The sequence below is a fragment of the Grampus griseus genome, assembly GCF_964374135.1.
Source record: "Grampus griseus genome assembly, chromosome: 1".
NCBI lineage: Eukaryota > Metazoa > Chordata > Mammalia > Artiodactyla > Delphinidae > Grampus > Grampus griseus.
This window is the reverse complement of record NC_139017.1, coordinates 139,244,741-139,266,030: the sequence shown is the minus strand read 5'-3', so window position 1 is coordinate 139,266,030 and position 21,290 is coordinate 139,244,741. Positions and strand designations below refer to the sequence as shown.

General features: G+C 38.5%; 1 protein-coding gene across 1 annotated transcript in view; it reads left to right on the top strand.

Moving 5' to 3' along the window:
- Positions 1-21,290, top strand: part of SCP2 (sterol carrier protein 2) — a 164,231-nt gene that overhangs the window by 47,443 nt on the left and 95,498 nt on the right. The window contains exons 7-9 of the mRNA XM_082665984.1: positions 14,234-14,297; positions 18,971-19,057; positions 20,222-20,372. Of these exons, the coding sequence (XP_082522110.1) occupies positions 14,234-14,297; positions 18,971-19,057; positions 20,222-20,372 (302 nt within the window). The remainder of the gene's footprint in view (positions 1-14,233; positions 14,298-18,970; positions 19,058-20,221; positions 20,373-21,290) is intronic.

Sequence of the window (21,290 nt, the reverse complement as noted above, 5' to 3'; positions counted from 1 at the left end):
CAAGCAAACAAACAAAAAAACGGATGGATAGAACCCTAGGACAAATGGTGACAGCAAAGCTATACAGAAAAAATCTCACACAGAAGCATACACATACACACTCACAAAAAGAGAAAAAGGGGAAAAAATAGTAAATCTTGCTCTCAAAGTCCACCTCCTCAATTTGGGATGGTTCGTTGTCTATTCATGTATTCCACAGATGCAGGGTACATCAAGTTGATTGTGGAGCTTTAATCCGCTGCTTCTGAGGCTGCTAGGAGAGATTTCCCTTTCTCTTCTTTGTTCGCACAGCTCCCGAGGCTCAGCTTTGGATTTGGCCTCGCCTCTCCATGTAGGTCGCCAGAGGGCGTCTGTTCTTCGCTCAGACAGGACGGGGTTAAAGGAGCAGCTGCTTCAGGGACTCTGGCTCACTTGGGCGCGGGGGGGGGGGGGGGGGGGGGCGGGGGGGAGGGGCACGGATGCGGGGCGAGGCTGCGGTGTCAGAGGCCGGTGTGACGTTGCACCAGCCTGAGGCGCCGTGCGTTCTCCCGGGGAAGTTGTCCTTGCTTCCTGGGACCCTGGCAGTGGCGGGCTGCACAGGCTCCCCGGAAGGGAGGTGAGGATAGTGACCTGTGCTCGCACACAGGCTTCTTGGTGGCGGCAGCAGCAGCCTTAGCATCTCATGCCTGTCTCTGTGGTCCGCGCTGGTAGCCGCGGCTAGCGCCCGTCTCTGGAGCTCCTTTAAGCAGCGCTGTTAATCCCCTCTCCTCGCACACCAGGAAACAAAGAGGGAAGAAAAAGTCTCTTGCCTCTTCGGCAGGTCCAGACTTACCCCCGGACTCCCTCCCGGCTAGCCGTGGTGCACTAACCCCCTGCAGGCTGTGTTCACCACAGTCCTCTTCCTGGCTCCAACCGCAGCCCCTGAGCCTCAGCTCCCAGGCCCCGCCCGCCCCGCGAGTGAGCGGACAAGCCTCTCGAGCTGGTGAGTGCCAGTCAGCACCGCTCCTCTGTGCGGGAATGTCTCCACTTTGCCCCCCGCACCCCTGTGGCTGCGCTCTCCTCCGCGGCTCCGAAGCTCCCCCCCTCCGTCACCCGCAGTCTCCGCCCGCGAAGGGGCTCCTAGTGTGTGGAAAGTTTTCCTCCTTCACAGCTCCCTCCCACTGGTGCAGGTCGTGTCCCTATTCTTTTGTCCCTGTTTATTCTTTTTTCTTTTGCCCTACCCAGGTATGTGGGGAGTTTCTTGCCTTTTGGGAGGTCTGAGGTCTTCTGCCCGCGTTCAGTAGGTGTTCTGTAGGAGTTGTTCCACGTGTAGATGTATTTCTGGTGTATCTGTGGGGAGGAAGGTGATCTCCGCGTCTTACTCTTCTGCCATCTTCCCGATTCCCCCAAGTATGTCTCAGCAAACCTTTTTACTCATTTCTTAAAATATCCAGAAATATGAGGAGAAATGTTTCTCCACATTTTCCCCACTTCTACTATAGTGCAAGCTATCATAATTTCTCACCTGGAGTATAGGAATCTCCTAAATGGTTTTACTGCTTCTGCTTGTGTACCTGTTCAGTCAATTCTTCACTTTATGTCCGGAGCAACGCTTTTAAAATATAAGCTAGATCATTTCACTCCTCTGCTAAGAACTCTACTGTGTTCTTAACACACTGAGATTGAAACCTACAGGTCTTATTATGGCCTACAAACTTCTATATGATCTGACCCTCCACCCTCATTAGCTCTCTGACCTCATCTTTCACCATTTTTTCTTTCACCACTCTGCTCCAGCCACACTATCCTTTCGGTTCCTCAAACACAGTAAGCACATTCCTACCTCAGGCAGGGCCTAAGCCTTGCTATTTCCACTTCTGGAATACTTTACCCTAAGATATCATCAGTGCTAGCTTTCCTACTTCCATCAGGTCTTTGCTTAAATGTCATCTTCTGCTTTCTTTCATCACCCTCCTTCCCAGAACTCCCTATCCTCTGTCTCTTACTTTATCTTGTTTTGTTTTTTTTAAATTTTTGGCTGCGTTGGGTCTTCGTTGCTGCACGTGGGCTTTCTCTAGTTGCGGTGAGCGGGGTCTACTCTTTGTTGCGGTATACGGGCATTCTCATTGTGGTGGCTTCTCTTGTTGTGGTGCATGGGTTCTAGGCGCGCGGGCTTCAGTAGTTGTGGCTCATGGGCTCTAGAGTGCAGGCTCAGTAGTTGTGGTGCACGGGCTTAGTTGCTCCACGGCATGTGGGATCTTCCTGGACCAGGGCTCGAACCCATGTCCCTTGCATTAGCAGGTGGATTCTTAGCCATTGTGCCACCAAGGAAGCCCTTACTTTATCATTTTATAGAGCACTTATGAAAATATGGCATATATATATTTTCTTATTTATTGACTGTCTCTTCCAACCAGAATCTAAGTCTACAAGGGCCTGATTTTTGTTTATTTTATTCCCTGCTCTTTGACTGTTACCTAGTAGAGTGCCTGGCACAGAGCAGGTCTTCTGTAATTAATTAATCTTCAAAGAAAGACCCTCCTTGATCATTCAATTGAAGTGGATCCCTCCTGTTATTCTTTTTCATAGATAGTTTCCTGTTGCTTTCCTTCATAGCACTTAGCACTATTTATATTCATACATTTATTGTGTGTGGTTTTACTTGTTTAATTTTTGTCTTCCTTATTTGTCTTATAAACTCCATGAAAGCAGGAACCATGTCTGTTTTGTTTACCTTCAATATATCCAGTCTAGCACAGTGGTTGACATGTAATCTGGCCAGAAGAAAGTTTTTTCCCCCTTCGCTTCTACAATCCCTAGCATATTTAAATATTCAATAAATATTTGTTGAATGAATGAGTGAATTTCCATACCCATATTATCTCATTCAATTCTCACAACAGTCCATTATGGGAGGTGTTATATTAATAGTTATTAATATTACTTTTACGTACAATCCTGGCTTCAAGATCGCATATATATATTTATTTATCTACTCACTTATTTATTTATTTATTTAATTGTGTTGCGAATGTATTCAGCAATTTTTCTTTTCTTTTTTTTTTTCTTTTTTTTTTTTTGCGGTATGCGGGCCTCTCACTGTTGTGGCCTCTCCCGTTGCGGAGCGCAGGCTCCGGACGCGCAGGCTCAATGGCCATGGCTCACGGGGCAGCCGCTCCGCGACATGTGGGATCTTCCCAGACCGGGGCACGAACCCGTGTCCCCTGCATCGGCAGGCGGACTCTCAACCACTGCGCCACCAGGGAAGCCCCAGCAATTTTTATTTTCTTGAGTTTCTTTTTCTTTCAGGAATGGGTATTGAATTTTGTCAAATGCTTTTCCAGCATCTGTGGATTTCATTATGTCCTCCACTTAGATCTAGTAATAGAATATTTTATTAATGGACTCCTGATATTGAATCAAGGTTGCATGTCTGGAATGAATGCCACTTGGTTATGATGTATTGATTTTTTTTTAATGTGGAGTTAGGCTCTGTCACTATTCAGTGCTTTCAGATCAACATTCATAAGTGATATTGGTTTTTAATTTTCTCTTTTTTAATGTCTTTATCAAGTTTAGGTGTTAATTTTATACTTACTTTATAAAACGAAGTAGGAAGCATTTCTTCATTTTTGATGCTTTGGAACAATTTATGGAGCATTGGGACTACTTGATCTTTGTAGGTTTGATATAATACCCTGTGACTGTTTTTTTGGTGTGTATGGTTTGTTAGTTAGTTTGTTTTGGTAGTTGCTTGGTAATTATCTATTTATTTATGTTTAAACATTCCATCTCCAGTGGGGTCAATTTTGGTAGTCTGTATTTCTCTGGGAAATTATTCGTTTCATTTAGAGTTTCAAATCTATTTGTATAGAAGTGTGAAAAGTCGTCTTTTACATAAAATTTCTACTTCAGCGGTATTTCTCTCGTTATTTATTATTTTTGTGTATATATGCTTTCTGCTTTTTTTCGTATTAAATTAGGGTAGCAGTTTGTCTCTTTTGTTAAATTTTTCAGAACAATAGGATTTTGATTGATTATGTCTATTCTTTCTAATTCTTTATTCCATTATTTTCTGCCTTTATCTTCCTTGTGATTTTTATTGGTTTATTTTGTTGTTGTTTTTTGAATTGGGAATTGAATTCAATTTTTATCCTTTTAGTGAATAACAGCTTTATTGAGATAAAATTGACATACCATAAAAATTCATTCTTTTAAAGTGTACAATTCAGTGTTTTTTTGTATATTCACAGAGTTGTGCAATCATCACCACTATCTACTTTCAGAACATTTTCATCATCCCCAAAGGAAACCCCATACCCATTAGCAATCCTTTCCTCTAAGGCACCTGGCAATCACTAATCTAATTTCTGTTTTTATGTGTTTGCTTATTATGAACACTTCATTTAAATGGACCCTACAGTATGTGACCTTTTGTGATTGGCTTCTTTCACTCAGCACAGAAAACATTCACAGTTCATTCATGTAGTAGCATGGATCAGGACTTCATTCTTTTTAATTGATCAGTATGTTCCATTTTAATCATTCTTAGTGCTATGTTCTTGTTACAGCTTTAAACGTATCACATTGGTTCTGATATGTAGTGTTTTAGTTTTCAGTATCATTTTTTTCAGAAGCTCTGCAATCATTTGTGTTTCTTCTTTTTGTCCAAGAGTTGTTTTATGGAAATAGTTTAAAAATTTCCAGGTAGACTTAATTTTTACATTTTATTAATAATTACTAGTTTTATTACATTGTGATTTGAGAGTGTTCTTTTAAATTTGGAGTGATTCCTAATTATCTGATGTCCTCTAATGTCAGTGTAGTAAAGTCTTATTTCTGTAGTGGATTTTTTGAAAGATGGACTATGTGTCCTCAGATTTCTTGTTTCTTTTTTGTTTGTTTGTTTTGTCTTGTGGGACCCCAGAAATTTCCCTGTTTACTTCTTTTCTCTTTCACCATCCAATTGCCAAAGGGACCTTCCCCCCCACAATTTTTTTTCCCCTCTTTTTTTCTCCTAGAAGCTATACCTTTCAAAGATTACCACCTTGAGTCTCCTGTTCTTTTCTAACCCTTCCTTGTTGTCATGTTTTGATCTACAGGAATATTTTTTCAATATTTTCACTCTTGCAGGGTGTCTTTTTCTTCCTGGTGGTAGTTTCAGAGCAATTGTAGGCCTGCCACTAGCTCCCCTCTTCTCTCCTCTGCAGTATTTTTCAGACTGCCCTTCTTCCCTAGGAGGCTTACTGTGGGAGCGTGAATGATTGCTGGCAGGGATTTGGTCACTTTTTCCCTTTCCCTTTTTTTTTTCTCTTACAGATAATTTGAAGTTTTGTGTTTTCTTTTGTCTAGTTATGCTGAGGGTGTGGTTTTGTGCAGTTTTATTTGTTTTTCTTTTTATTCTGTATTTTTTTTTTTTTTTTTTTTGCAGTACGCGGGCCTCTCACTGTTGTGGCCTCTCCCGTTGCGGAGCACAGGCTCCAGAGGCGCAGGCTCAGCGGCCATGACTCACGGGCCCAGCCGCTCCGCGGCATGTGGGATCTCCCCAGACTGGGGCACGAACCCGGGTCCCCTGCATCAGCAGGCGGACTCTCAACCACTGTGCCACCAGGGAAGACCTATTCTGTATTTTTTTTAGAGGATATGGAGAGAGATTTAGGCAGTTTTCATTGCCCTCAGCTAGCTGGAAATCTGTGTTTGGTGTGTTTTCAACCTTTTCTCACGTTTTATGTTACTCAGAGTAGTTGGACAGTTTTTTCTAGTCTAAAGTCTGAAGTGTAAATGTGTAGTATTTTAGTTGAAATGTTATTCTTCATCCAAAAGATTTCTAATGAATTGTAGAATTTCATAGAATTTTAAGTTGTTTGAAATTGCTGTTTGTGAATGTGCTCTAGAAATGAACATGTAAGAATGTTTGTAGCAGCTTACATTCTGCTATAGAATCAGGAGATATTTGTGACTTCAAGGTTTGATTCAAAGAGATTGAGGTCTTTTTATACCACTCATATTCTTAGAACAGCCCAAAATCTGAATTGGCAGTTCAGAGTCAGTAGTCAACAAGCCCTTCATCAGTGTCCAGGATTAGTAAATAATGGTAAGTGATTGGCAGAATATTTTTCAAAGGGTTGCTATCTTCTGTAGATTAACTGGATCCCATAGTAAGGAAACAAGAAGAAAAGACATCAGTACCTACTGAATATCTCCTATGTCAGACACTATGCCAAGTGCTTTTATATAGTTTAGCTGCCCTTCTTCCTACAAATCCGTTTGTGAATTGCTTATAAATCTTCTAATAGATGACAATAAAGCATTTGAACTTCCTGTGACAAGAAACTTGCCACAGAGGCTACTCATTCCATTTTTTTGATCATTCCAATTGTTACAGTGCTCTTTTTCATGTTGAACTCAAATCTCTCTCCCTTATAGTTTCTGTCTTCTGAGACTCATAGAACAAGCCTCTTTCACCTTACAGCCCTTCAAATATCTGAAGCCAGCTTGACTTGTTCCCTTTAACTGTTTCTTATTAGACTTGTTTCATGACCCATCATCCCCAGACTAATTACTGTACTGTGATCGCATGTAAGCTTTTCTGGTAATCGCATCACACTGTTGAATCATATTGAGCTTATAATCGAACAGAACCTCAGAGCCTTTCTCATGATTGCTGCTCCTTTTCTTAGGTAGTTTTGGGTGGTCAAGAATAGAACAGGGCATTTAATTAATTACATTCTGATCCATCTCATTGATAAACCTCACTGAAGTCTATTTGGATCCAACATTATAGCAGTCTCTCTCAGCTTCAGGTGTGGTTAGCATACCGTTGAATTTTCTTTATTTTTAAAAAAAATAAATTTATTTATTTATTTATGGCTGCGTTGGGTCTTTGTTGCTGCATGCAGGCTTTCTCTAGTTTTGATGAGCAGGGGCTACTCTTACCCTTTAATTTTCTAATCCAATTTTTGGTAGAAATATTAACCAGAGCATGGCTGAGGTTAGAGGTTAGCAATAGAGACTTTGCTCTAGGTTAATACTTTGATCAGTGCCTGTCATTGATCAGTGCCTGTGTGTTCTGTTGACTCTTAAGATGCTCCATGATGTGGGTCAGTTAAGTTGGAAAATGCTTCATACTTTAACTCCCTTTTGGACAATCATAATACACATGCAATAGTAAAGGAAAGTCTCTAAATGCTCTGCCATAAAGAAATTTATTTAACTTTGTTTAAGCCAGTATTGTGTAAACCTGACAGAAGGACCCTCATTTTTATAGTAACACCAAAAAAACCCCGAAAAACAAAAGGGAAAAAAACCCACACTACGGTATTTCCCTGTCTTGTCCCAAAAGATGGCCTGAAAAATTTTGTCTGTTGTCTTGCTGATACTAGATACTATGTTTCATTTGATCTACTAGCCAATACAATAAAAAAAGATAATTAATTTGGGTGGATTGGTTCAAGATGGCAGAGTAGAAGGACGTGTGCTCACTCCCTCTTGCGAGAGTACTGGAATTACAGCTGACTGCTGAATGATCATCGACAGGAAGACACTGGAAATCACCAAAAAAGGTACCCCACATCCAAAGACAAAGGAGAAGCCGCAATGAGAGGGTAGGAGGGGCGCAATCACAATAAAATCAAATCCCATAACCACTGTGTGGGTGACTCACAAACTGGAGTACAATTATACACAGAAGTCCACCCACTGGAGTGAATGTTCTGAACCCCACATCAGGCTTCCCGACCTGGGGGTCCGGTAACGAGAGGAGGAATTCCCAGAGAATCAGACTTTGAAGGCTAGTGGGATTTGATTGCAGGACTTCAACAGGACTGGGGGAAACAGAGACTCCACTCTTGGAGGGCACACCCAAAGTAGTGTGTGTACCAGGACCGAAGGGGAAGGAGCAGTGACCCCATAGGAAACTGAATCAGACCCACCTGCTGGTGTTGGAGGGTCTCCTCCAGAGACAGGGTGTAGCTGTGGCTCATGGTGGGGACAGGGACACTGCCAGCAGAAGTTCTGCGAAGTGCTCCTTGGCGTGAGCCCTCCCGGAGTCCGCCATTAGCCCCACCACAGAGCCTGTAGCCTCCACTGCTTGGTCGCCTCAGACCAAACAACCATCAGGGAGGGAACTCAGCCCCACCCATCAGCAGACAAGTGGATTAAAGTTTTACTGAGCTCCGCCCACCAGAGCAACACCCAGCTCTACCCACCACCAGTCCCTCCCATCAGGAAACTCACACAAGCCTCTTAGATAGCCTCATCCACCAGAGGGCAGACAGCAGAAGCAAGAAGAACTACAATCCTGCAGCCTGTGGAATGAAAACCACATTCACAGAAAGATAGACAAAATGAAAAGGGAGAGGACTATGTGCCAGATAAAGGAACAAGATAAAACGCCAGAAAAACAATTAAATGAAGTGGAGGTAGGCAAACTTCCAGAAAAACAATTCAGAATAATGATAGTGAAGATGATCCAGGACCTCAGAAAAAGAATGGAGGCAAAGATCGAGAAGATGCAAGAAATGTTTAACAAACACCTAAAAGAATTAAAGAACAAACACCTAGAAGAAATAAAGAACAAACAAACAGAGTTGAACAATACAAAAACTGAAATGAAAAATACACTAGAAGGAATCAATAGCAGAATAACTGAGGCAGAAGAAAGGATAAGTGACTTGGAAGACAGAATGGTGGAATTCACTGCTACAGAAAAGAATAAAGAAAAAAGAATTGAAAGAAATGAAGACAGCCTAAGAGTCCTCTGGAACAACATTAAATGCACCAACATTTGCATTATAGGGTTCCCAGAAGGAGAAGACAGAGAGAAAGTACTCGAGAAAATATTTGAAGAGATTATAGTTGAAAATATCCCTAACATGGGAAAGGAAATAGCCACCCCAGTCCAGGGAGCACAGAGAGTCCCAGGCAGGATAAACCCAAGGAGAATTAAAGACAAAAATTAAAGACAAAAAAATTAAAGACAAAAATAAAAATTAAAGACAAAGAAAAATTATTAACAGCAACAAGGGAAGAACGACAAATAACATACAAGGGAACTCCCATAAGGTTGACAGCTGATTTCTCAGCAGAAACTACAAGCCAGAAGGGAGTGCCACGATATATTTAAAGTGATGAAAGGGAAGAACCTACAACCAAGATTACTCTACCCAGCAAGGATTGCATTCAGATTTGACGAAGAAATCAAAAGCTTTACAGACAAGCAAAAGCAAAGAGAATTCAGCACCACCAAACCAGCTCTACAACAAATGCTAAAGGAACTTCTCTAAGTGGGAAACAGAAGAGAAGAAAAGGACCTACAAAAACAAACCCAAAACAATTAAGAAAATGGTAATAGGAACTTACATAATGATAATTACCTTAAATGTGAATGGATTAAATGCTCCAACCAAAAGACACAGCCTCGCTGAATGGATACAAAAACAAGATCCATATATATGCTGTCTACAAGAGACCAACTTCAGACCTAGGGACACATACTGACTGAAAGTGAGGGGATGGAAAAAGATATTCCATGCAAATGGAAATCAAGAGAAAGCTGGAGTATCAATACTCACATCAGAATAGACTTTAACATAAAGAATGTTACAAGAGACAAAGAAGGACACTACATAACGATCAAGGGATCAATCCAAGAAGAAGATATAACACTTATAAATATATATGCACCCAACATAGGAGCACCTCAATACGTAAGGTAAATGCTAACAGCTATAAAAGAGGAAACTGACAGCAACACAGTAATAGTGGGGGACTTTAACACCTCACTTAGGACAATGGACAGATCATCCTGACAAAATTAATAAGGAAACACAAGCTTTAAATGATACAATACAGCAGATAGATTTAATTGATATTTATAGGACATTCTATCCGAAAACAGTGGATTACATTTTCTTCTCAAGTTCACACAGAATATTCCCTGGGATAGATCATATCTTGGGTCACAAATCAAGCCTTGGTAAATTTAAGAAAATTGAAATCATATCAAGCATCTTTTCCGACCACAGTGCTATAAGACTAGAAATAAAGTACAGGGAAAAAAATATAAAAAGACACAAGCACATTGAGGCTAAACAATATGTTACTAAATAACCAAGAGATGACTGAAGAAATCAAAGAGGAAATCAAAAAATACCTAGAGACAAATGACAATGAAAATACGACAATCCAAAACCTATGGGATGCAGCAAAAGTAGTTCTAGGAGGAAAGTTTATAGCAATACAATCCTACCTCAAGAAACAAGAAAAATCTCGAAGAAACAATCTAATCTTACACCTCAAGGAACTAGAGGAAGAACAAACAAAACCCAAAGTTAGCAGATGGAAAGAAATCATAAAGATCAGAGCAGAAATAAATGAAATAGAAACAAAGAAAACAATAGCAAAGATCAATAAAACTAAAAGCTGGTTCCTTGAGAAGGTAAACAAAATTGATAAACCTTTAGCCAGACTCATCAAGAAAAAGAGGGAGAGGACTCAAATCGGTAAAATTAGAAATGAAAAAGGAGAAGTTACAACTGACACTGAAGAAATACAAAGCATTATAAGAAACTACTACAGCAACTCTATGCCAATAAAATGGACCACCTGGAAGAAATGGACAAATTCTTAGAAAGGTATAACCTTCTAAGACTGAACAAGGAAGAAACAGAAAATATAAAGAGACCAATCACAAGTAATGAATTTGAAACTGTGGTTAAAAACCTTTCAATAAACAAAAGTCCAGGACCAGATGGCTTCACAGGTGAATTCTATCAAACATTTAGAGAAGAGCTAACACCTATCCTTCTCAAACTCTTCCAAAAAATTGCAGAGGAAGGAACACTCCCAAACTCATGCTATGAGGCCACCATCACCGTGATACCAAAACCAGACAAAGATACTACAAAAAATGAAAATTACAGACCAATATCACTCATGAATATAGATCTAAAAATCCTCAACAAAATACTAGCAAACAGAATGCAACAACACATTAAAAGGATCATACACCATGACCAAGTGGGATTTATCCCAGGGATCCAAGGATTCTTCAATATATGCAAATCAATCAATGTGATACACCATATTAACAAATTGAAGAATAAAACCATATGAACATCTCAATAGATGCAGAAAAAGCTTTTGACAAAATTCAACACCCGTTTATGATAAAACTCTCCAGAAAGGGGGCATAGAGGGAACCTACCTCAACATAATAAGGGGCATATACAGCAGACCCACAGCAAAGATCATTCTCAATGGTGAAAAACTGAAAGCATTTCTTCTAAGATGAGGAACAAAACAAGGATGTCCACTCTTGCCACTATTATTCAACATAGTTTTGGAAGTCCTGGCCATGGCAATTAAAGAAGAAAAAGAAATAAAAGGTATACAGATTGGAAAAGAAGAAGTAAAACTGTCACTGTTTGCAGATGATATGATACTACACATAGATAATCCTAAAGATGCTACCAGAAAACTACTAGAGCTAATCAATGAATTTGGTAAAGTTGCAGGATACAATAATTAATGCACAGAAATATCTTGCATTCCTATACACTAACAACGAAGATCAGAAAGAGAAAGTAAGGAAACAATCCCATTCACCATTGCAACAAAAGAATAAAATACCTAGGAATAAACATACCTAAGGAGGTAAAAGACCTGTACTCAGAAACTGTAAGACAGTGATGAAAGAAATTAAAGGTGACACAAACAGATGGAGAGATATATCATGTTCTTGGATTGGAAGAATCAATATTGTGAAAATGACTATACCACCCAAAGCAATGTACAGATTCAATGCAACCCTATCAAATTACCAATGGCATTTTTATAGAACTAGAAAAAAAATCTTAACATTTGTATGGAGACACATAAGACCCCGAATAGCCAAAGGAAACTTGAGGGAAAAAAACAGAGCTGGAAGAATCAGACTCCCTGACCTCAGACTATACTACAAAGCTACAGTAATCAAGACAATATGGTGCTGGCACAAAAACAGAAATATAGATCAATGGAACAGGATAGAAAGCCCAGAGATAAATCCACACACCTATGGTCAACTAAACTATGACAAAAGAGGCAAGGATATACAATGGAGTTAAGACAGCCTCTCCAATAAGTGGTGTTGGGAAGACTGGACAGCTACATGTAAAAAATGAAATTAGATCACTCCCTAACACCACACTCAAAAATAACTCAAAATGAATTAAAGACCTAAATGTAAGACCGGACACTATAAAACTCTTAGAGGATAACATAGGAAGAACACTCTTTGACATAAATCATAGCAAGATCTTTTTTGACTCACCTCCTAGAGTAATGGAAATAAAAACAAAAATAAACAAATGGGACCTAATGAAACTTCAAAGCTTTTGCACAGCAAAGGAAACTATAAACGAGACAAAAAGACAGTCCTCAGAATGGGAGAAAATATTTGCAAACGAATCAATGGACAAAGGAGATTAATCTCCAAAATATATAAACATCTCATGCAACTCAGTATTTAAAAAAAAACAACCCAGTTGAAAAATGGGTAGAAGACCTAAATAGATTTCTCCAAAGAAGACATACAGATGGCCAAGAGGCACATGAAAAGCTGCTCAGCATCACTAATTATTAGAGAAAGGCACCTCAATACTGCAATGAGGTACCACCACCTCACACCCATTAGAATGGACATCATCAGAAAATCTACAAGCAACAAATGCTGGAGAGGGTGTGGAGAAAAGGGAACTGTCTTGCTCTGTTGGTGAGAATGTAAGTTGATACAGCCACTATGGAGAACAGTATGGAGTTTCCTTAAAAAACTAACAATAGAATTACCGTATGACCCAGCAATCCCACTACTGCGCATATACCCGGAGAAAACCATAATTCAAAAAGACACATGCACTCCAGTGTTCACTGCAGCATTATTTGCAATAGCCAGGTCATGGAAGCAACCTAAATGCCCATCGACAGGCAAATGGATAAAGAAGATGTGGTACATATATACCATGGAATATTACTCAACCATAAAAAGGAACGAAAATGGGTCATTTGTAGAGACGTGGATGGACCTAGTGAGTGTCATACAGAGTGACGTAAGTCAGAAAGAGAAAAACAAATATCGTATATTAATGCATATATGTGAAATCTAGAAAAGTGGTACAGATGAACTGGTTTGCAAGGCAGAAATAGAGACACAGTTGTAGAGAACAAATGTATGGACACCATGGGGGGAAAGTGGGGGATGGGGGTGGTGCTGGGATGAATTGGGAGATTGGCATTGACATATATGCACGAATATGTATAAAATAGGTAACTAATAAGAACCTGCTGTATAAAAAAATTAAAATTCAAAAAAAAAAGATATGAATTTGATTTGGCTTGTTCTTACTGGACCCGTTCTGACTGCCTCTGGATCAGTCACTTACTCTTATTGGTATGAGATCACTAGTGTGGTCTCTACCTTTTTCCATTTTTATTAGAATTGAGAGAAGATTTGTTCAATTATATGTATGTCATTTCTGCTCTGAAGATCACCCTCCTTGACAGAAAAGGTAGAGATAAAACAGAAATGGGGACTCTCCACTTTATTGTGCTGTGTATTAACTTAATATTATCAGCTCCGATCAGTGCACTTTTTCATTCCTTGGTCTTTCTAGTTCCAAAGGAGGATTCAAAACCTATTTTATTCTGTTTCATCTTCTTAAAAATAATAAACAAGACTTTTACAAATTTTACTTCATTAATGTGCTTGCTTTTATTTTCCGACACTACTCTTTGAACTTTCTGTTAAAGAATTTAAAAAGTATACACTTTTCTTGTTAGACTAACTCTTCTGAAGACCTTTCTGCCTTATCATAAGGCAAAAGAAGTTCAGGCCCTAGAGGTTTGAATTGTAAAATTCACTTCGTCCAGGGATGTTGGGATGTTTTGGCAGACTCCTTGAAGTATTGCTGGCAGTGCTTTCCTGCCTTATAACCACTGTGGTCCTAGGCTATATTTTCTGGGTTTTGAAAGTAGACCCTAGTTGTACTAGGTTGAATAGGCCAGTTTGAACTATTTTCATATCATATGCTTATTTGTTGAATCAATTCATGAAATACACCCCAGTTTAATTATAAAGAAATGTTTATGTGAGGGATCAGTGTTGAAGTTTCCAATACTGGTATCTATGCATGGGAAAATGTGGAAATATTAGAACGATACTGAGTATCATGGCAACATTTGTTAACAAGCAACAGGAAAGCATTAACTCACTAATAGAAGTTTGCTTTCTCTACAGGAACAAAACTTGAACACTTTGCAAAAATTGGATGGAAAAATCATAAACATTCAGTTAATAACCCGTAAGTATTTCAGAGATATGAAATAGTGAGAATCTGGGTTATCCTGCTATGTAATATGCAACTTTATACTTGAAAAGCAAATGTAAGACCTCAAAGATGTTAACTAGAATGTTTTTCTTCTTATGAAAGGCTTGTGCCCAAGTAAACTTTTGACTACTTTTCAGTTTAGGTTTTGGTCTATTTATATTTAAAATGCCATTTAAGCTTAGTTGCTCTTTTAAGAAAGAATGTGAATGGCTAGCGTTAAAAGATGTAATTGGTCATAGGTTCTAACTCTAGTAAATTAAATTTATTATAATGATTTTAATTGGAAATAACCAGGCCCCATTTTAAACCATTTTTTAAAACTTTTCTTAGTTTGTTGTGATCAATTAAAATGTCTGTAAAACACGTATTAGTGGTTGTTTTAATTACTTTATATTAAATTATTTGCATTTTAATTATGTTAGTGTCATTAACTCTTACTCTGATAGAATAATATGGTTATTTATATCCTAAAAAATAGTCTGAAGTAAAATTACATCATATGTATTACTGATAATTAATCTTTGAATCCATAGTGCCTAGTGCAATGCATGGCTCATAGCATGTACTTAATGGTTGCTGAATAAAATTGGTTCACTGGGAAATGAATTAGTGCCACACAAGTAGAATCTCTACAAAAGCAAACCACTAGGCAATAACAGAATAGTAGCTAACTTTATTAAATGCCAACTCTGTGTCACTGTGCTAGGTGCTTTTATGTACATTTTCATTTAATTCTCTCAAGGACCCTATAAGGTAGTTATTTTTATTCTTATTTTATAGATGATGAAAATAAGGACTACAGAAATTAGGCAACTTGCTCAGGATCATTCTAAATAGTGGTAAAATAGTGTTTATATTTTTCCTTCTACTAGATTATAAACTCCTTGAGGGCAAGAGCCATCTCTTATCTTTATGTTCTTAATGCTTAGCACAGAGTCTGGAACATAATCAGTGCTCAGTAAATTGTTTCTGAACTATTAAACAAATTTTGCCATGTTTAATAAACATAAAAACATGATAAGGGACATTTTATACCACAACTGGGTCATTACCACATATTTCTATGCTACTACTTGTTCTCCTCATTCTTCTGATTTTGAATTGATATTTGAATTCAGGGTATACCTAATTAACAAATAATATCTACTCCCATGCCCTAAATTTAGTGGTATTTTGTGAAAGATCTAAGGGTATTGTGGAAGCTTTGGTTAATTCCCTTGCTTATATAATAAAATAGAAATTCCTTCATATGAGATAACAAGCCTGTTATAATTTGGCCTCGTTCTACCTTGCTGGTCTTATTTCCTGCCACTTCCCTGGTTATTCTCAATCTCATCTCTCACAAGATTACTTGGTATTTCTTAAGTGTATTATACTGTGCTTGTTTCTGTGTTTTTAGTTATGCTGTTAACTCTCCCTGGAATATCCTTCTGCCCTTCTTTTGTTTGGCAAGTATCTACTTACTCATCAAGTCTCAACCCAAATATCATTGCTTCTCTTAGTACCTTCTTAAATAGGCATAATTATTTTTTCTCATGAGCTTCATTGTACTGTCTGTATATGTCTGTTACAACATATCACACTGTATCATACTTATTTATAAATCTTTCTCCTCTGATGATGATGATCCTTGAGCAGAGATTATGTCTCATCTTTATATCTTCAGTACCTAGTAGGGTATTGGAACATAGTATATGCTCAATAGAACTTTGCTGTTACTGAATAGTAGTTAGGATAAGCAGTCTTAAGCCCATAAATATGGTCTAGAGCTGATTTCTTTGTCCTTAGAACTTGGAGGACCATTAAACATCCTTGTGATTTCCTGAAACTAGTAAGGAACTGTACCAACATATTGAGGAGTTGACAGTATGCAGTTTCCTGGCTTTGAGGCTCCAAAGAGCAGCTCTTGACCTTCCCCAGAGAAGCAAAACTTCCAAGTCTTTCTTTTACTTAACTCCCTGCCTAACCAGGTACTCATTTATCCACTCATTACAGCATTCTTCTAAAGGATTTTCATTCACTCAGCTATTATGTATTCAGTAGCCTACTATGTGCAAAACGCTGGTAAAGCTACTAGTGATATAGCAGTGAACAAGATGGGTAAATTCCTTGTCCTCATGGATCTTCTGCTATGTATTATAAGTTCTCAATTATGTTGAATAGGCAAATGTTATTTCTGAATGTCAGCTTCATCATTTAAAACTCACTGAAACAACCAAGAATAGCCTTCTAGGTTTGGCTCAAATTTCAGATGCTAACTTCTTACACTAGGTTTTGCTTGACTAGTGAAGAAAGATAATGCTGTGTTTGCTGACCAGTCATTAGAGATAACCTGTTACATATTTCTAGGAAGGTTGAGTTAAGAACCTTCTCAAGTGCTTCCTCACAGATTATAAGAATACCTAAAGGCAGTGAGAATCTGTGATCAGTAGTATAAGATTAGGGATAGCTTCTGCCACTTGAGCCTTCAGACCTGTGTCTATAACTCTCCCTCCTTACTATCTCTTGAATTCATTACTTCTTTCCATCTTTTTTTTTTTTTTAATTTTATTTTTTGGCTGCACCGCACGGCATGTGGGATCTTAGTTCCCTGACCAGGGATCGAACCCACGCCCCCTGCATTGGAAGCATGGAGTCTTAACCACTGGACCTCCAGGGAAGTCCCGCTTCTCTCCATCTTTTACTTCCAATTCCCTATTTTAGGCCCTTATCATTTCTTGCCTTAATTATTGCCTCAATCTCTTAGTTGGTTTACTTGCTTTTGGTAATGCCTTTTTAGTGTCCCTTTTCCATACCACAGCTTTCTTGCTGAAATACAAATCTGGTCATGTCACTCCCAGCTTAATATCCTTTAGTAGTTCCTAATTGTTTTCAGTATAATGTAAACACCGTATACTGGCCTTTCATGATCTGATCCTTGTTCATGTCTCCTGCCCCCTCTTCTTCTTCTTGCCTCCATATTCCTTCCCAGATGTCACGCTCTAGCTTCAATAAACTGTTTCACCTCAAGAGGCTTTGCATGTGCTGACCCTTTTGCCAGGAATTCTCTACCTCCTATTTCCTCTTATTTGCCTAATCTCAGAGAGGAAGCCCCCTTTGGTATCTGGGTTTGACGTGTATCCTGTTGGTCCCATGGCACCCTGTATAACATTTCTGTCATGGCATTTATCATACTAGAATGGTGTATTTATTGCTGTGGATTCAGACTGAGTTCCTTGAGGGTAGGGACTATGTCCATGTCCCCACTGTCTAGTACAGGATCTGGCTTAAATAAAGCATGTTTTTGAAAGTTGGTGATGGTCAAAGTTAGCTTCAGAAGCAAAGGTGCAGACAGTAGTATGCAGATCTAAGTTACATGGGCTTGATTTCTAAACACTGGAATTGCTTAATTTCCATACCAGTTGAAGTTTGCCTTTAGAAACTCCCTTATTGTATCTATTTGTGCTGCTGTCTTTCCAGAGCAATTTCTAAAACCATCTGATTATATTGTTAGAGGCACCAAAGGGGATGAAAATAAGTTTCTTCTTGGCAGTGATGAGAAAGGAAATGTGTTTTGAAGAATGCAGATATTTTATTATAGGTTTTATACATTTATTTAAGAATGCCATTAGCTTTCATTAAATGTAGTTGTATAATATTATCACCACAAAAGTTGGCTGAATTGCAAGTCATTTAATTTTGCTTTTAAGGAACTAATATTTTTGTAATTCTTCAGGGAAAAAAAAGGTATTTTATTTTAACCTGCAACTGGTTTGACACCAACTGCGTGTACTGCAATTTAATTCTGGTACCTGCCACCCAGAGTTAATGCAGACTCTATGAATTAAGACTTCACAAGACTGCTCTCACTTTAGATGCCAGATGAAGTAGGATCCCCAGGCCACCTGCACTTCTGACCAACTGGCTATAAATTCAGTGGTTCCCATGATCCTCTCATGTTTGATAATTCACTAGAATGACTCACAGAACTCAGGAAAGTACTGTACTTACTGAGGAACAGCCAAATGAAGAGGCACATAGGATAATGACTGGGAAGGTTCCTAGTGCAGAGCTTCCATGCCCTCTTCCCATGGAGTCAGGGCACAACACCCTCCTGTGAAGGTACTCGGCAACCAGGTGGCTTCACCAAGCTTCAGTTTCTAAAGTTTTTATTGGGGCTTCATTATACAGGCATATTCAATTAAATCATTGGCCACTAGATCTCTAGGTCCCCCTCTTCTCCCTAGGGGTCAAACTGGTTCAATAGTCCCAATCTTGTATTCGCATGGTTGATCTTTCTGGTGACCAGACCCCTGGCTCATCCCTCCCTTATCCCCCAGCTAACAAGGGGACCACCACAAGTCACCTAATTAGCATAACAAAGACACTTCTATTACTCAGGAAATTCCAAGGGTTTTAGAATCTCCATGCCAGGAACCCAGGACAAAAATTAGACAAAAGTTTTTTTATACAACATGATATTTTGGAGTTAGGAATTTTAATAATTCAATTCAAATGACTTATTTATTGTAGATTGAAATGGTTTATCTTTCGTTTGTGAAAAGAGTATTTGTGTGTTATTCTCTCTTTAACTTCTGGACCAGAACATCTTCAACAAAAATTGTGATTGCTGCCTCACATTCTGTAACTACTTATTTTATATTTAGGTATTCCCAGTTCCAAAAGGAGTACAGTTTAGATGAAGTGATGGCATCTCAAAAAATTTTTGATTTTTTGACTATCTTACAATGTTGGTAAGAAAAACACATTTTAATATTTAATAGAAGTACTGTGCCTTCTCCCCACCCCGCCCCCCCATCCCTTGGGTAGACTGTAGGCTCTGTATCTGGGTATATCTATATCTGTATCTGCTTTTATAGAACTCCTACCAAGTATAGTCCTTACCCTGGAGTGAGCACCCTTGCTTCCTATTCCTGTCTAGACACAGATTGTCTTTTCTCTTGGAAAATTATATATTTTACTTCCTTTTCTCATGACTTCCAGCTACTCTGTTTTAATAGTATTTATTCATTTAAATGTGGCTTGGGAGGCCAGTGGAGTCCAAAGGTTTTTCCCTTGACCATTTTGTTTTCTCTGCTGTGTATTTCTACTGTAGGAAATTTTACTCAATCATACTAACTACGAGTAAAGGTAAAACAAGAAAAAAAATCAAAGCTCTAATAATGATAGTAACTCTGTCTTGAAAATTGCTTGACAATATCTGTCTCCTGGAAGACTGAGTTAGTATTGCATAGCTCCTACCTGTGCCTAACTCTCACCTGGATGTGTCCTGGAGTTACTGTCTGGGATGCAAGTGAACAAGTGACGTCCATTTTTATCTGTAGCAGTATGAGTGTCTGCCCATTTTTAAAGTACAGCTCAACTCACAGAAGGCTTCTTGTGTCTGCTGCCTTCCTTCACAGCTGCTCTAAGGAAAAGGTCTATTTTGAGGAGATCTCAAGAGTCTTAACCAAACCATGGGCTTTCTGGTATCTCCTGTTCCATCCTTTCCCAGTTTCCAAAAGGATTCCAAGACTGATTATTTGGGAGATAGCAAAGTTGGAGCTAGTTAGGCCTATAGTAGAATCTTTATTAGCTCAGGAATAACCTTGTGGACTCCTCAGAAGTCACCAGAAAATACCTTATGTATTTGCAGAGGCAAATCTGGGATTCTTTGCAATAAGAACTTTTTGGGAGAGACCTTTAGAGACCAAGCAGTGACTGATAGCATTTAAATTCTTGTTAGAAGTTCAGTCTTCAGGTGTGAAGCATGTATAATTTTTAACTGCAGATATTACAAAGACAGTCCAGTGACCAGCAAGCATACACCCAGCCTTTCCACACTGAAAGAACTCCTAGACTGAAATCCTAAGACCGAGGTGAACCAGGTATAAATAACTATTTTCACCTCCTCTTAGTCCCACTTCAGATGGTGCTGCAGCGGCAATTTTGGCTAGTGAAGCGTTTGTACAGAAGCACGGCCTGAAATCCAAAGCTGTGGAAATTTTGGCTCAAGAGATGGTGACTGATATGCCAAGCACGTTTGAAGAAAAAAGCATTATTAAAATGGTGTGTCTGAGATTCTGTTTTATTAATCAGTCAAGGGATTTCTTTTTCAAAATTTCAAGGTGACATCATGTCATCAGCTCTGAACGTTATTTACTTGAAAAAAATTGGTCTAGAAAATTTAATATTATAATCCATCCTTAAGAATCTGTTAAGGGAAAATAACTGATAAGAACATATGCATGCACTTTTAACTAACTAGTGTGCTGTTTTTAAAAATTTTGAGTTGCCTAAATATGCCCAGAACTCCAGTCTTACAGAGTTAAGGGAAAAACAAAGATATTTTCAGGAACTTTTTTGCACTTTAAAAATCACTGATTGAAGATTGAGTACAAAATGGAGGAAGTAAAAAAGATAAGAATTCTGACCTGAGTTAGTTGAATATTTGAAGATACATACATATATACACATATAAAAATTGCATTATGTACACACACATATATAAATAAGCATATGGTTTATGTTAGAGTTTACAAAATGATTTTACAACAATGCTTTGAATTTTAAAATGTTTCTGTAACTTGCCCAAGATCACACAAGCTAGGGTGTGGCAGAGGTGAAACTTATACTCAGGTTTTCTGATTGTAGTACATTTTCCATCACATCACAGTTTTATTCCTTGGAAAAGAGGTGAGTTTGCATGTTATTATCTGAGACCAAAGTGGTGTTAATAGCATGAATATTGGAAAAATGGTTTGAATCCTATATGATCTTCTAAAAGAAGATTGTTTATTTTCATATAGAAATTCACCCATATTTTTCAGTGTATCTGAATCATAATGATCTCTTGATAAATCTCTTCAACCTATCTACCACAACTATATATTGTGGTTTGATAGAGTTTTTGTAACTTTGCACAGGATATGGCATGAGGAATTGTAAGTCCTTTTTATAGTACAAAATGTAATGTGTATGTTCATT